This window comes from Mustelus asterias, chromosome 8, assembly GCF_964213995.1.
Source record: "Mustelus asterias chromosome 8, sMusAst1.hap1.1, whole genome shotgun sequence".
Taxonomy (NCBI): domain Eukaryota; kingdom Metazoa; phylum Chordata; class Chondrichthyes; order Carcharhiniformes; family Triakidae; genus Mustelus; species Mustelus asterias.
Window position 1 is genome coordinate 71685681 of NC_135808.1, and position 14110 is coordinate 71699790.

General features: G+C 40.6%; 1 protein-coding gene across 4 annotated transcripts in view; it reads left to right on the forward strand.

Annotated features, from left to right (window-relative positions):
• The window catches only part of nek7 (NIMA-related kinase 7), a 179557-nt gene that overhangs the window by 129858 nt on the left and 35589 nt on the right, over positions 1-14110 (forward strand). For all 4 annotated transcript variants that reach the window (XM_078218147.1, XM_078218149.1, XM_078218148.1 and 1 more), the window contains exons 7-8: positions 4702-4810; positions 10619-10726. In XM_078218147.1, coding sequence (XP_078074273.1) covers positions 4702-4810; positions 10619-10726 — 217 coding nt within the window. The remainder of the gene's footprint in view (positions 1-4701; positions 4811-10618; positions 10727-14110) is intronic.

Here is a 14110-nt window from a genome sequence, read left to right on the forward strand (position 1 = left end):
TTGGGTACAGTGCTCTGTAGCCACCTTGTGATATTTAGTGTATCTTGCAGCTGTTAATTTTAACCCATCAGCTGTTAATCATGTTGCCCCTCTTTTGTATATGATTATATTAAATATTGCTACTCACTATTTTCACATTTCTCTGAATCTTTGTCCTGTATCGTTTTTATCTGAAATCTATTCTAGCTGCAACAGCAATGTCCATTTTTATATATTAAAAATCTTTTCATTTTGCTGTGTGTATTGTATAGAATACAACATGTTTCTGAAAGGAAGGCTGTTTCATATCCTTACCCTCCTGACATCAAACAAACCTCTGATATGTAAATGCAGCCTTGGGAAGAATAGATGCAAAGCCTCATTTTGGATGAATGCCAAAACTTTGTTACTTGGAATTATATTTGAAACATGAGCAGAGCAGCTGACCAGCAATTTGCATGTGGACAAGTTGAAAACATCTGGGAGGAAAATCTTGACTGGACTGCAATGGTCTGGTATATCTCTTTTGAAAGAGAAATGAAATTTGGAAAGTTTTCAGCATTCTACAGATACTAATGTTTAAATATATTAATCACAGATGAACCATTTGTTGTGTTAAAGTAATATTTAGACAGTGCCACTGTGGCTCCCTCTGAGTTTGCAGCATAAGTAAACACTGTTTAACTCTTATTGACATTTATTACACTTTAGTAGAAGACCAGATGTCTAATTCTTAAGGTTTTCTCGCTCATCATTGAGATTTATCACTTTTTTTGTGAAATGAAGTGCCATATTCCTTTAAATAAAACCAGGTGGTTCTACATTTCCCATAGAGATTGTGGTTTTGCTTCAGAAAAAAAATTATCCCAAAATGAAAACAAAACAGGTTTTTGCATTGCCGACAATGGATCATTATTACGTGATTTATTGTTGTCTCTGCAATGTAATGTTTTTTTAATACCCCGGTATAATCTGCTTTAAGATGCAGGAGTCTGCTGGCAGATTGGCTCACGCGATGTCTGACAGTTTTGGTCCTTGTAACAGTGCAGTGTGCAAATGAGGTTTCCAAAACAAATGTAAATTTTCAGGATATGGGTAGGGATTCTGAATGGGGTGCCCCAATCATTGGTGGTGGAGGAACTGGGGGGGGTGGGGGCGGGGGGGGGGGGGGGGGGGGGGGGGGGGGGGGGGGGGGGCGGGGGCGGGGGGGGGGGGTGCACCTTGGACATTGGCTTTGAAAGGGGATGCGTTTGTGTGCGCATGGCCCCAGGCAGGCAGGCATTGGTGCTGGGTGGTACTATGCTGGGGGTGCGGGCAGAGCTACACGGCATTGGTGTTGAAATCACTGCTGTTTCTAATCTGTTAATGTAAATTGGAAAATGTCCCTAACACCTCACTTGAAACAATAGAAGAGTCAAAGAATGGAACCCAGAAATTGAATAAACTGTTCAGACTTGCTGTTCAGATTCATACATGCCGAATGGCAAAGTGCCTGGGGGATGGTACCCCCATGTGAGGGTTTATCTTGCAGAAGGGAAGTAAAAAAAATAATTTGCACCATTTAGTGACACAGCATGACTACTTGTCTTATTCTGCCTGTGCATGTAAAGATATGCTAGAGGTAAGCAAAGGCCAAGTATGCTTACAGGAAGGAAAGGGGAAAAGAAGCAAAAGTGGGAAGAAAAACTGAAGGAGAAAGAAAGTTTAAACATCTTTTTTTCCCCTCTAGCAATGCAAGGAACTTTTGAATTCCATCCATGGTGCTTTCCTAACTGTTCTGTGCCATCTTTGTATGTGAAATACTTGCTGGGATAGGCTTTTATTTTGACTCCGGTTTCTGATATTGACCTGTGATTGGCTCATTCCTCTGCATGGCTTACTCCAGTTCTGTGTTGATGAGTTGTCTTTCTGTAGCTCTACCTGGCCGAGGCTCCTGAAGAGTAATCGTTTTGCTTGAGTTGAACTTCTGCTAAAATGGTAGTAACTGCACTTGGGGATATTAATGAAGAATGCCATATGAGTGGAAGGATGAATTGTGGTTATGCTACTATATTATTGTATTAACAACATCAGCGCAGGTCATTTACTCCCTTGAGCCAGTTCCACCATTTGGTTAGATCATAACTGATCTGTGACATCACTCCACATACCCACATTTGCCCCAAATTCCCTGGTAGCATTGGCTAACAAAAATCTGATTTTTTAAAATTAACAATTCAAGCATCAGTTGCCATTTGCAGAAGAGTTCTGAACTTTTATATAACTTGTCATGAAGTGTTTCCAAATTTAATTTCTGAAAGGACATTGTTATGATCTCGGTAGAGACTGAAAATGTTTTCTTTCTGTTTTGGTTTGTAAAGCCTAAGTGTTTACTAAAAGAATGAAGCCACAATGTTCATAGTTTAAAACAAAAGAATTTTACCATTCAAAAATCAAAGAACATGAATACCAAGCTGATAAGTGCAATGAATGCAGTCACTTACTTTCTAAACCAAACTTCCTAACTCACTTTTTTCTATACCTACTTGTTTTACACCCCCAAAAAATGAAGTCAGATGCTTAACAGAAATTAGCCATTTGTTCTGAGTAACATTTTGAAGATTTGTATAAGGGCTGAGATTTCTTAGGCTTTCCACTCCTTGCACCTAAGGTTTCCCTTCGAATCTTGCTGAACCATAGCAAGATTGTTGATTTACCCATTCAACAAAGATGTTGCTAGCATCTTAAGTGTAGCCACCTGGGGTCAGAACTCTCCTGATTCTCATGTTCTTTAACTCTGGAGTATTACATCCTTGAACACAGACTCACTCTCTTTCTCTCTCTCTCTCTCTCTCTCCTCAGCTTGGTTATCCTAGAAGTCTAATTCACAGTTTGTATAGTCCTTCAGTTAACCAGAATTTTGAAAACCCTTTGAGCCAACAACCAGAATTTCAGCTGAATTCTGCTGAAATAAGCATTCTTTGCTCGGCAGCCAGATTGTTCTAAACGAAAACCCTGCTCAAGACCAGAGCCCCACCACTCAATCTAGTCACCTCTATAATTAACTTTGTGTTGGCCTTATTTCTATTGTTTACTTCCTAGGTAACATAGTCACATGACCATATACTGGAAAACCAGTGCTTTACCAGAAATCATCTCCTTTTTAAAAAAAAGTCGTTCTGAAAGCTGGAATATAATGGGCTGTAACTTATGAGCTCCAGGGCAGTGTAACAGTCAGGTAGCCCAAAGATATGTTGGGAAGTTCCCAAGTAGGTTTCCTTCGTAATTGCATGGTAAACTAGCCTTGGGCAATTGCCCTGCACTGTGAAACATCTGAGAATATGAATTAAATCGCTAACTTTGAATGTTTCCTACTGACTGTGTGACATCAGGAGTTAAGCAGAGAAAAGATAGACGGCTTAAAACCATTTCTCACTTTTCAACTAATGTACAGACCCAGAACAACCCAACCATCCCCACCCCATGGGATTTTCCTCCTTCTGCCCTCCCTTTCCCTGAGGGATGCCTCCTCACTTTTAACACCCCCCCCCCCCCCCCCCATTTCACCACACCTTCTCCCCTGCACCCCCCCTCCCCCCATTGTTATCAGTGTAGACAAGTTATTTTGAAATTGAGACAAATAAAATTGATTGAAATTTATCCCTGTCAAAGTTGAAAGGTAGATTGAGCAAATAACACGGCACAAATTCAGAGGGATTTGAATGGTTTATGAAGTTGGACTGACAAGATGTTGATTGCAATGGATTAAATATAAAATGGTGAAATGAAGGGGAACAAGAAATCGAAATACCAGTTGATCTGAATTTGAATGTAGAGCATAATTGGGCCAGCCTCATTTAGGTTGTAATAATATTCATCTGATGACGGTACTTTTCAAATTTTTGAATGATAATGACATCATCATGGGGTCCTGCTTGATTTTCTTTGGTATTATTTTAGGGCGGCACAGTGGCATACTGCTGCCTCACAACGTCAGGGACCCGGGTTCGATTCCCGGCTTGGGTCACTGCCTGTGCGGAGTTTACATGTTCTCCGTGTCTGCGTGGGTTTCCCGAGTGCATTGGTTTTCTCCCACATTCCAAAAGACATGCTAGTTCAGTGCATTGCTATGCTAAATTTTCCCTCGGTGTACCTGGACAGGCACCGGAGTGTGGCGACTCGGGGATTTTCACAGTAACTTCATTGCAGTGTTAATGTAAGTCTACTGGTGACACAAATAAATAAACTTTAAAAACTTTATTTATTGGACAGTTTATTTTCAAGAGATTTCATTGGTGGTTATTAATCCATGCTGGGTACATAGTGCATGATCTGTGGGAGGAATGAGCTTAATGAGATGCATGAACTTTTCGTACTCCATACTTGGTTATGCATGCTTTCAGTTTGTCATTTTAAGCCAAGTTGGAGAGTGAAAATAAACCAGGTGCATACCTAGTGGTGATAGTTGCCTTTTTGCCTTCAACTGAGACTGTATTCTCAAAAAGAGAGTTTGTTGTATTTTGATGCAAGTATTTCAACCGTTGTCCATTTATTCATTTGTATCTTTGTACAATATGAGAATTATTCAGTCTGAGAATTGCAATCCTAATGTGTTGTGTCTGTAAATTTGTTGCTTTTTTTGACTTCAGAATTCAAGTTTGGTTTCTAATTAAGGATGTTATAGATTTTAATGCTATAAACTAGTACTAATTAGGATTCATAGTGATATCCATATTTTCACAGCATTTTAAGAAACAGAAGCGGCTGATTCCAGAAAGAACAATATGGAAGTATTTTGTTCAACTCTGCAGTGCCTTGGAACACATGCATTCTCGGCGTGTCATGCACAGAGGTAACATCAATAGCCATCACCGATTCGGAAACAAAACCTTCCATTTGTCTTATCATTTTCTGAATGGATTTGTTTTGAACACAGATTAGAATCGGTTCTCCGTAAGTAGGCAGACTTGTGATAATAAGACAAGATACCAATATGTTCAGTCAACTATCATGAGTCATACAGTATAGGCAAAGTTAAGGACTGAGTCCAGGTAGAGTAGAAATGAAAGAACTTGAGGGTAAAGAGGGAGTTTTTGAATGAATTAATGAATTTAGAAATCATCCACTTATTTACAGAACATTTGGATGCCATTGTGTTCATGTTAAGTCAGAGTATGAGCCTAGAATTCTCTCATGGCGATTTTGTTGAGTAACACTGAGCGAGCATGAACTGACCAATGTATTGATCCTCAAAGAGTGCAATTTATCTTGTCATGCAACAAAAAAGCCTCTTTTCCTAAGTACAATATAAAATTACTAAACAACAGGCATTGTTTCCTGAACTGGTTTTGAGATGTGCGGGCATAGTCAGAGGATTGATCTTTGGAACATTATTCTATCAGTTGGTTCGGTGGAAGCTATCACTTGGTTGGTAGCTAAGTGCACTAACAGAAGTTGCTGAACTCTTAGAGTTGCACAGCGTTAAGATTGATGATGTAAAGTTGTTAAAGGGTAGTCAAGCTGTCTTATTTCTAGCTGCTTTCTCCACAGGCATTGTTGCATGCAAAGTTAATATGCCATTGATCAAAAGGATTATATAATTAAAAAGGCTAATAATTACTGCTAATTTTGTTCAAGCTTCATAGTCAACAATAGTAATTTAAAAATATACCGCTTACATTTAGTTGTGGATCACATTTTAGGTAGGTAATTTGAGATTTTTATATCTGATTTGATTTAGATATTACATATGTTCGTGGTGCTTTCTTGAAATTGGATCCCTACCACCAAGGTCAAAGTTATTTATCAGATTTATAAAACTCTCAGGAAAATTGCATCAACTTTAATTTTTGTCCGATGGCTTTGACATCCATCATTATGAAGTTCTTCGAAAGGTTAACCATGGCATAAATCAATTTTGGCCTCCCAGACTGCCTGGATCCACGACAGTTCCCCATATCGCTGCAATAGGTCCACAGGAGACGCCATCTACCTGGCCCTACACTCAACCCTGAAACGCGTAGGTAACAAAGACAACAGTGTCAGAGTCCTATTTATAGACTACAGCTCAGCCTTCAACACCATTATTCCCAGAAAACTCATTTCCAAACTTTGTGTCTGGGGCTTGGCTCCTCCCTCTGTGACTGGATCCGAGACTTTCTAACCCACAGACCACAATCAGTAAGGATAGGCAACAGCACCTTCTCCATAATCATTCTCAACACCGATGCCCCACAAGGCTGTGTCCTCAGCCCTTTGCTATACTCCTTATATACTGATGACTGTATGGCCAAATTCCCTTCCAGTTCGATTTTCAAGTTTGCTGTTAACACCATCATAGTGTATCGGATCTCAAATAATGACGAGATGGAGTACAGGAAAAAGATAGAGTATCTGATGAACTGGTACGACAATGACATTCTCTCCCTCAATGTCAACAAAATGAAGGAGATAGTCATCGACTTCATGAAGCGTTGTAGAGGACATGCTCCTGTCTACGTCAGTGGGGACAAAGTAGAAATGGTCGAGAGCATCAAATTTTCAGATCATCAACAACCTGTCTTGGTCCCTCCATGCCAATACTATCGTTAAGAAAGCCCACCAACGCATATACTTTCTCAGAAGGCTAAGGAAATTTGGTATGTTCACTATGACTCCAACTTTTACAGATGCACCATAGAAAGCATTCTTTCTGGTCGTATCACATCTTGGTATGGACCCTGCTCTGTCCAAGGCCACAATAAACTACAGAGGGTCATGAACGAAGCCCCGTGTATCACTCAAACCATTGACACTGTCTACACTTCCTGCTGCCTTGGCAAAGCAGCCAGCATAATCAAGGACCCCACGCACCCTGGACATACTCTTTTCCACCTTCTTCCGTTAGGAAAAAGATACAAAAGTCTGAGGTCACATACTAACTGACTTGAACAGCTTCTTCCCTGCTGCTGTCAGACTTTTGAATGGATCTATCTCATATTAAGTTGATCTTTCTCTGCACCCTAGCTATGACTAACACTCCATTCTGCCCTCCTTTCCTTCTCTATGTATGGTATGCTTTGTCTGTATAGTACGCAAGAAACAATATTTTTCACTGGACATGTGACAATAAGTCCAACCAAATTTTGGACACTTCGGTTGTGTCATGTGGCTGATCTCTTTAAGGGAGGGCTTTAAGTGACAACTAGGTTAAAAATGTTTGTGACCAGGGTTTCTCTTGAATTCATGAGGTCAGGCGATGTGCACATATTACAAAAGAGTTACACTACTTCCCAAGTCAGCAGCTTTCCACTGATTCAAAGGTCTGGAATTCTCGTGATTGTTTTCCTGATGTTCATTATATGCTAATTTGGATGGATAGGCAAGTATTCAGAAGTGGCCTGTGTGAGCTCCACAAGATTGCCAAAGCCAGGGAAATGAAACACCCTGTAAAAACTGTGCTTCTCCTGGCCTATGGCATCATCGTTTTTCGGTCACTGACACCATGGTCTCTTGGAACTAGAATCACGGCACGTGTTGTAGATGCGTGAAACTCAAATTTTTGATAAGTTCCTCATCTTGTTCTATTGCACATCTCTCGTCTGTCTTTTCCATTTTGGAGGGATATGGTGAGTGACGTTGGTTTTGTGTGGGAGGCATCTGATCTGTGATCCAGACTGCCTTTGTGGTGATCTGTTGTGGCTCAGAGATTGAGAGAAAGCAACAAGAGGTACTGCATGATGCTTGCTGCTGCAGCTGTACGTTGGATTTTGGCACCGCTGTTGGTCAGAAGACTCACGAGATTATCTCTCCTATTGCTTCTTCCTATTTCTCCTTTGCAACTCTATCTTGTGCATTTGGTGGGCTGATCTACAGTACAGTACTGAGGGAATGCTGCACTCTAGAAGGTGCTGTCTTTTTGAGATTTTAAATTGGCTGCATCGGTTCTCTAAGTTGGACATATAAATCACCCTAGCCCTATTCAAAGTAGAACATGGAATGCTACCTGATGTCCTGGCTAATTTTAATCTAGTAAGAAGTCTAACACCACCAGGTTAAAGTCCAACAGGTTTATTTGGAAGCAAAAGAGTGGCTTTTGCTACCAAATAAACCTGTTGGACTTTAACCTGGTGGTGTTAGACTTCTTACTGTGTTTACCCCAGTCCAACACCGGCATCTCCACATCATAATTTTAAGCTCCCAGCCAACGTTACTAAAAGAAATTATCTGGTCATTCTCATGTTGCTATTAATGGGAGCTCACTATGCACACCTGGGTAGTTGTGTTTCCTAAATTGCAGCAGAAACAACACATTGTGAAGAACTTTGAGACACCCTGAGCTCATGAGAGATGGCATATTAATGCATATTCATTCATCACTCCTCCACACTGCCATTCCTCATTCTCTCAACCCACTTCCCCATTTTCTTCCTACATAGCTTGACATTGCTCTGTCAGTTTCATCTAATCTGCATTCCCTGGTGATCCGGCCAAATTCCCTGATAGAACATAGATAGAACATAGAACAGTACAGCACAGAACAGGCCCTTCGGCCTACGATGTTGATCCCTCATCTCAAATTCCTCTTCATTGCTTCCTCGTGTCCAGTACTCATTTCCCTAATTCCTTAACACTAATTTTTGTTCTGTCTCCTTCATTCCTTCCTAAGCTCCTCCTCAACTTCCTTTCCTACTCAAACGACGTGCACCTTATCCAATTTAAAATTCCAGTGTAAGAGGGTGGAAATAAATGATCTCTTCAGAATGCCAAGCACTTTTAAGCAAGTATTTGTCCTAATTAGTTCTGAGATCATTGGATGTGTGTTACAGGTTGAAAATGGTGGATAATTAATGGATTGTGTTACCGAGGTCAATCCTTCTGTGAAAGAGCCCACATATGTAAGCAGTGGTCTGATGGTCAAAATCTCAGCACTGACAAAAGCTCCTTTGCAATTGCTACTTTGATATGTCCCAATTTTACTGCTCAGATTGAAGCTAATTTGTTCTTCAGCTGTGCTTATCTGTTTTAGTTCTTTCTTGTTTATTATTGACAATTTAAATTAAGCCTTAAAATAAAAGCAAAAACCTGCAGATGCTGGAAATATGAATGAAAACAGAAAATGCTGGCAAAAAATCAACACACCTGGCAGCATTTGTGGAGAGAGAAACAGAGTTAAGGTTTTGAGTCCAATATGACTCTTCTTCGGAACCCTAGTTTGATTTATTACGAGTATGGAAGACCGTTTATGATTATCAATTTGACTCCTTATTAGTAAAACATAGGCCATGGTCATCTTCACAGCAATAATGATTGTCAGGTTTCTACTGCGCTCAAAAATCCCCTATACTTGATACTACTGTACATTTCTTTGGCTTTTATGGAAATGAGCAGCATACTCTCTCTCTCTCTCTCTCTCTCTCTCTCTCTCTCTCTCTCTCTCTTCCCCCCCCCCCCCCCCCATAACTATCCAGCTAAGTACCCCCCCCCGCCCCGTAACTATCCAGCTAAGTACCCTGCAACTGTCTGAAGTTTCCGACTCAGAGACATTCAGGGAGGGTGCTGAGGAGTTGGGGAATTGCCCACCAGAAGCTGAAACTTCCCAGCAATTCCCACATTGGAAGTCCTGACACGTGGACCATTGGGTCCCAACATGCATCTTCAGTCATATACCCAGTTTCTGACGATCTGGAAACCAGAAGATTTGACCTATAAAGTTAATTTTTTTCTCTTTCATCCATTTTTCAAATCTGTTCTAACTGCAACCATGATGTACAACTATCAACTTGAGATCAAATAAATGAAACATTGTGCTCATCCATATTTCTGAAACAGTATTTACTCTACGTATAAATACAATCAGAAGTATCTCAACCTGTTCCATGAGATGCCAGTTTTGGCATTTCAATGATGCCATATGCATTTGTTTACAAATGACTATATAATTCAATACCTGGCAAAATCGTGTGCTTCTCTGCAAGGTGGGAAGGAAACGTGAAGAGTGAATAAACATTTTTGCACTCGTATAAACTCTGGCAACTATTTATAGAATCACATGGTCAGAAGTTTGGGAATCGTATTGCATTGTTACTAATGTGGGTGGAGAATGATTTGACAGAACATTGAGAGAATCCATGATTTCCATAACTTTGTCTCGTGAGCGAATCCATTGTTGGTCTATTTTTCGGTTTTGCGTTGTGGTGTCTGGGAAAGACCTGGATTATATCCCTGCCTTGAACTCAATTGTCGGATCTCAGCTTAAGCAGCAGTTGGGAGAGAAAAAAAAAACAAGGCAACCTTGGATGCCTGTGGAACTATACTTAGCACCATAAATGAATTGTCCTCCAGGGATAAGGCAAGAAAATGTAGGAATAAGAGGCAAATGATTTTGAGGGATTTTAAGAGACCAATTTTATTCCTTAGATAGTCTTCAAAAACTGCTAAACTATTGCCTCATCTGTTAAATTAGAAGGTGAGATAGAATCAAGTAAGTTTCTGTTTAATTCAGAATTAATAGAGTATTTGAAAAAGCAGGTTTTCCATTTTGCTGACATTGGGAAGCAAAAGTATTTTTTATTTTATTTGAATGACCGAGTTTTAAGACCGTATTAAGTTGTTTAGAAAATATTTCAAATTGTCATAAAGTGTAAATACGTTTATTTACATATGTTTTGTTCCCTTGCAGATATCAAACCCGCGAATGTGTTCATTACAGCAACAGGGGTAGTAAAGCTTGGAGACCTTGGATTGGGTAGATTCTTTAGTTCGAAAACTACAGCAGCACATTCTTTAGGTGAGCAATCCTGCACAACACGAACCCATCTAATTACAGAAGCGGGATGCATTTCATTAAGAGTGTGACCAAAACCATATGTCTGTTGTAAACATGCAAGCAGCAAAGGCATGCTCCCTAACCAAAATTGGGTGTATCTATTTCCTTGTGCAGTTAGGGGGGTTTCCTGTTTCTTTGACCTTTGCCATAACACAGGGTATGTCTGGAAGTAACAAGTCCAATTTTGCTACTGATACAGAACTCTGATTACACAACAGTGTAATAAAGACCAAAGAGTTTATGATGAATAGACTGCTTCAAGGCGACATGCTGAGCTGACCCATTGATCCTTTCAAGGGTTTATAATGCAGAAAACTTTGAACAATCAGACAGCTACTTTTCTTTATTACATTGCTACCTTATTTTGTCGATTGTGTTGGTTAAGGCATAGCTCAACTGATCATTTTAATCTTTTTCTAAGCTAATATTTTAACCAAAGAATTGACTGCAGGTTTTTAAAAAAAAACTTACCTTTCAGCAGCCTTAATTGAAATGGGATTTCAGTGGGCATGACATTCATTTACTTAGATCAGTTGGGGACACAAATAGACACCGAAAAACTCCATCCTTGTCCACGGCTGGGATTCTCCGATGCCACTCAAGTGAATGGAGTTTTGGCTGGAATGCCAAAATCTCCGTTTTCAATTGCAACGGGGCAGGAACAGACAAGATTGGAAACTCCTGCCTACAATTTTGGAGAAACTGTTTCTCAAATTGCCATTCTATTTCAAACCAGTATTTTCCAGACAATGGAATTCATTGCTGGTTATTCCATAGAATAGATTTATATAGTAGTTGCAGCATACAAAGAGGCCATTTGCACCATTGAGTCTGTGCTGGCTGTCAGCAAGACTGATTTAGCTAGTGCCATCCTCCCACCCTTTACACACAGCCTTACAAATCTTTTCCCTTCAGGTACTCATCCAATGGTGAGCAATGCTAGAATCTGCATGCTAGAATTGCATGCTAGGATCTGCTTCAGTGATTCTTTTAGGGGTTGCAATTCAAATCATCATCGCTTGCTACATAAAAAGGTTTTACAAAAGAAATAGTGCAGCCCCTCGAGCCTGCATTCCAGCCAAAACTCCATTCACTTGAGTGGCATCGGAGAATCGCAGCCGTGAACAAGGATGGAGTTTTTCGGTGTATATTTGTGTCCCCGACTGGTCTAAGTAAATGAATGTCATGCCCACTGAAATCCCATTTCAATTAAGGCTGCTGAAAGGTAAGTTGTTTTTAAACCTGCAGTCAATTCTTTGGTTAAAATATTAGCTCAGAAAAAAATTAAAATGATCAGTTGAGCTATGCCTTAACCAACACAACAATGACTTATCTTGTGCCTAGTCACCCGGATTGCTCATATCACACAAATGAATAAAAGAAAATCTGTGTTAGCCTTAAATATATTCAATGATAGAGCATCCACAAAAAAAACAACCCGCTGGGATGGAGAATTCCAAAGATTAACAACCCTCTGAGTGAAGAAATTTCTCCTCATCTCAGTCCTAAATGATCAATGACTTGTATCCTGAGACTGTGTTCCCTTGTTCTTAGGAAACATCCTCTCAATGTCAATCCCATCATGCCACTTGAGAATCTTTGTTTCGATGAGATCACATCTCATTCTTCTAATTTGCAGGGAGTATAGACCCAATTTACTGGGCTTCTCATCATGGGAAACAATCGCATCAATCTTTGTTCTTCCCCGTTCAAAGCAAGTATGTCCATCCTTAAAAATGGAGACCAAAACTGCACACATTACTCCAGGCATGGCCTCACCCATGCCCTATACAATTACCCACATTTCCTACATTGCAACAGTGGCTATATATCAACAGTGTCTCATTCACTGTCAAGTATTGAGATGTCCATAGAACATAGAACATTACAGCGCAGAACAGGCCCTTCGGCCCACGATGTTGCACCGACCAGTTAAAAATAAAAAATAAAAAAATAAAAAAACTGTGACCCTCCAACCTAAACCAATTTCTTTTCGTCCATGAACCTATCTACGGATCTCTTAAACGCCCCCAAACTAGGCGCATTTACTACTGATGCTGGCAGGGCATTCCAATCCCTCACCACCCTCTGGGTAAAGAACCTACCCCTGACATCGGTTCTATAACTACCCCCCCTCAATTTAAAGCCATGCCCCCTCGTGCTGGATTTCTCCATCAGAGGAAAAAGGCTATCACTATCCACCCTATCTAAACCTCTAATCATCTTATATGTTTCAATAAGATCCCCTCTTAGCCGCCGCCTTTCCAGCGAAAACAATCCCAAATCCCTCAGCCTCTCCTCATAGGATCTCCCCTCCATACCAGGCAACATCCTGGTAAACCTCCTCTGCACCCTCTCCAAAGCCTCCACATCCTTCCTGTAATGTGGGGACCAGAACTGCACACAGTACTCCAAGTGCGGCCGCACCAGAGTTGTGTACAGTTGCAACATAACGCTACGACTCCTAAATTCAATCCCCCTACCAATAAACGCCAAGACACCATATGCCTTCTTAACAACCTTATCTACTTGATTCCCAACTTTCAGGGATCTATGCACACATACACCTAGATCCCTCTGCTCCTCCACACTATTCAAAGTCCTCCCGTTAGCCCTATACTCAACACATCTGTTATTCCTACCAAAGTGAATTACCTCACACTTCTCCGCATTAAACTCCATCCGCCACCTCTCGGCCCAACTTTGCAACCTGTCTAAGTCTTCCTGCAAACTACGACACCCTTCCTCACTGTCTACCACACCACCGACTTTGGTGTCATCAGCAAATTTGCTAATCCACCCAACTATACCCTCATCCAGATCATTAATAAATATTACAAACAGCAGTGGCCCCAAAACAGATCCCTGAGGTACACCACTTGTAACCGCACTCCATGATGAATATTTACTATCAACCACCACCCTCTGTTTCCTATCCGCTAGCCAATTCCTGATCCAATTTCCTAGATCACCCCCAATCCCATACATCTGCATTTTCTGCAGAAGCCTACCATGGTGAACCTTATCAAACGCCTTACTAAAATCCATATATACCACGTCCACTGCCTTGCCCCCATCCACCTCCTTGGTCACTTTCTCAAAAAACTCAATAAGGTTAGTAAGGCACGACCTACCTGCCACAAAACCATGCTGACTATCACCTATCAATTCATTACTCTCCAAATAACTATAAATCCTATCCCTTATAATTTTTTCCAACATCTTGCCGACAACAGAAGTGAGACTCACCGGTCTATAATTCCCGGGGAAGTCTCTGTTCCCCTTCTTAAACAATGGGACAACATTCGCTAACCTCCAATCTTCTGGTACTATACCAGAGGCCAA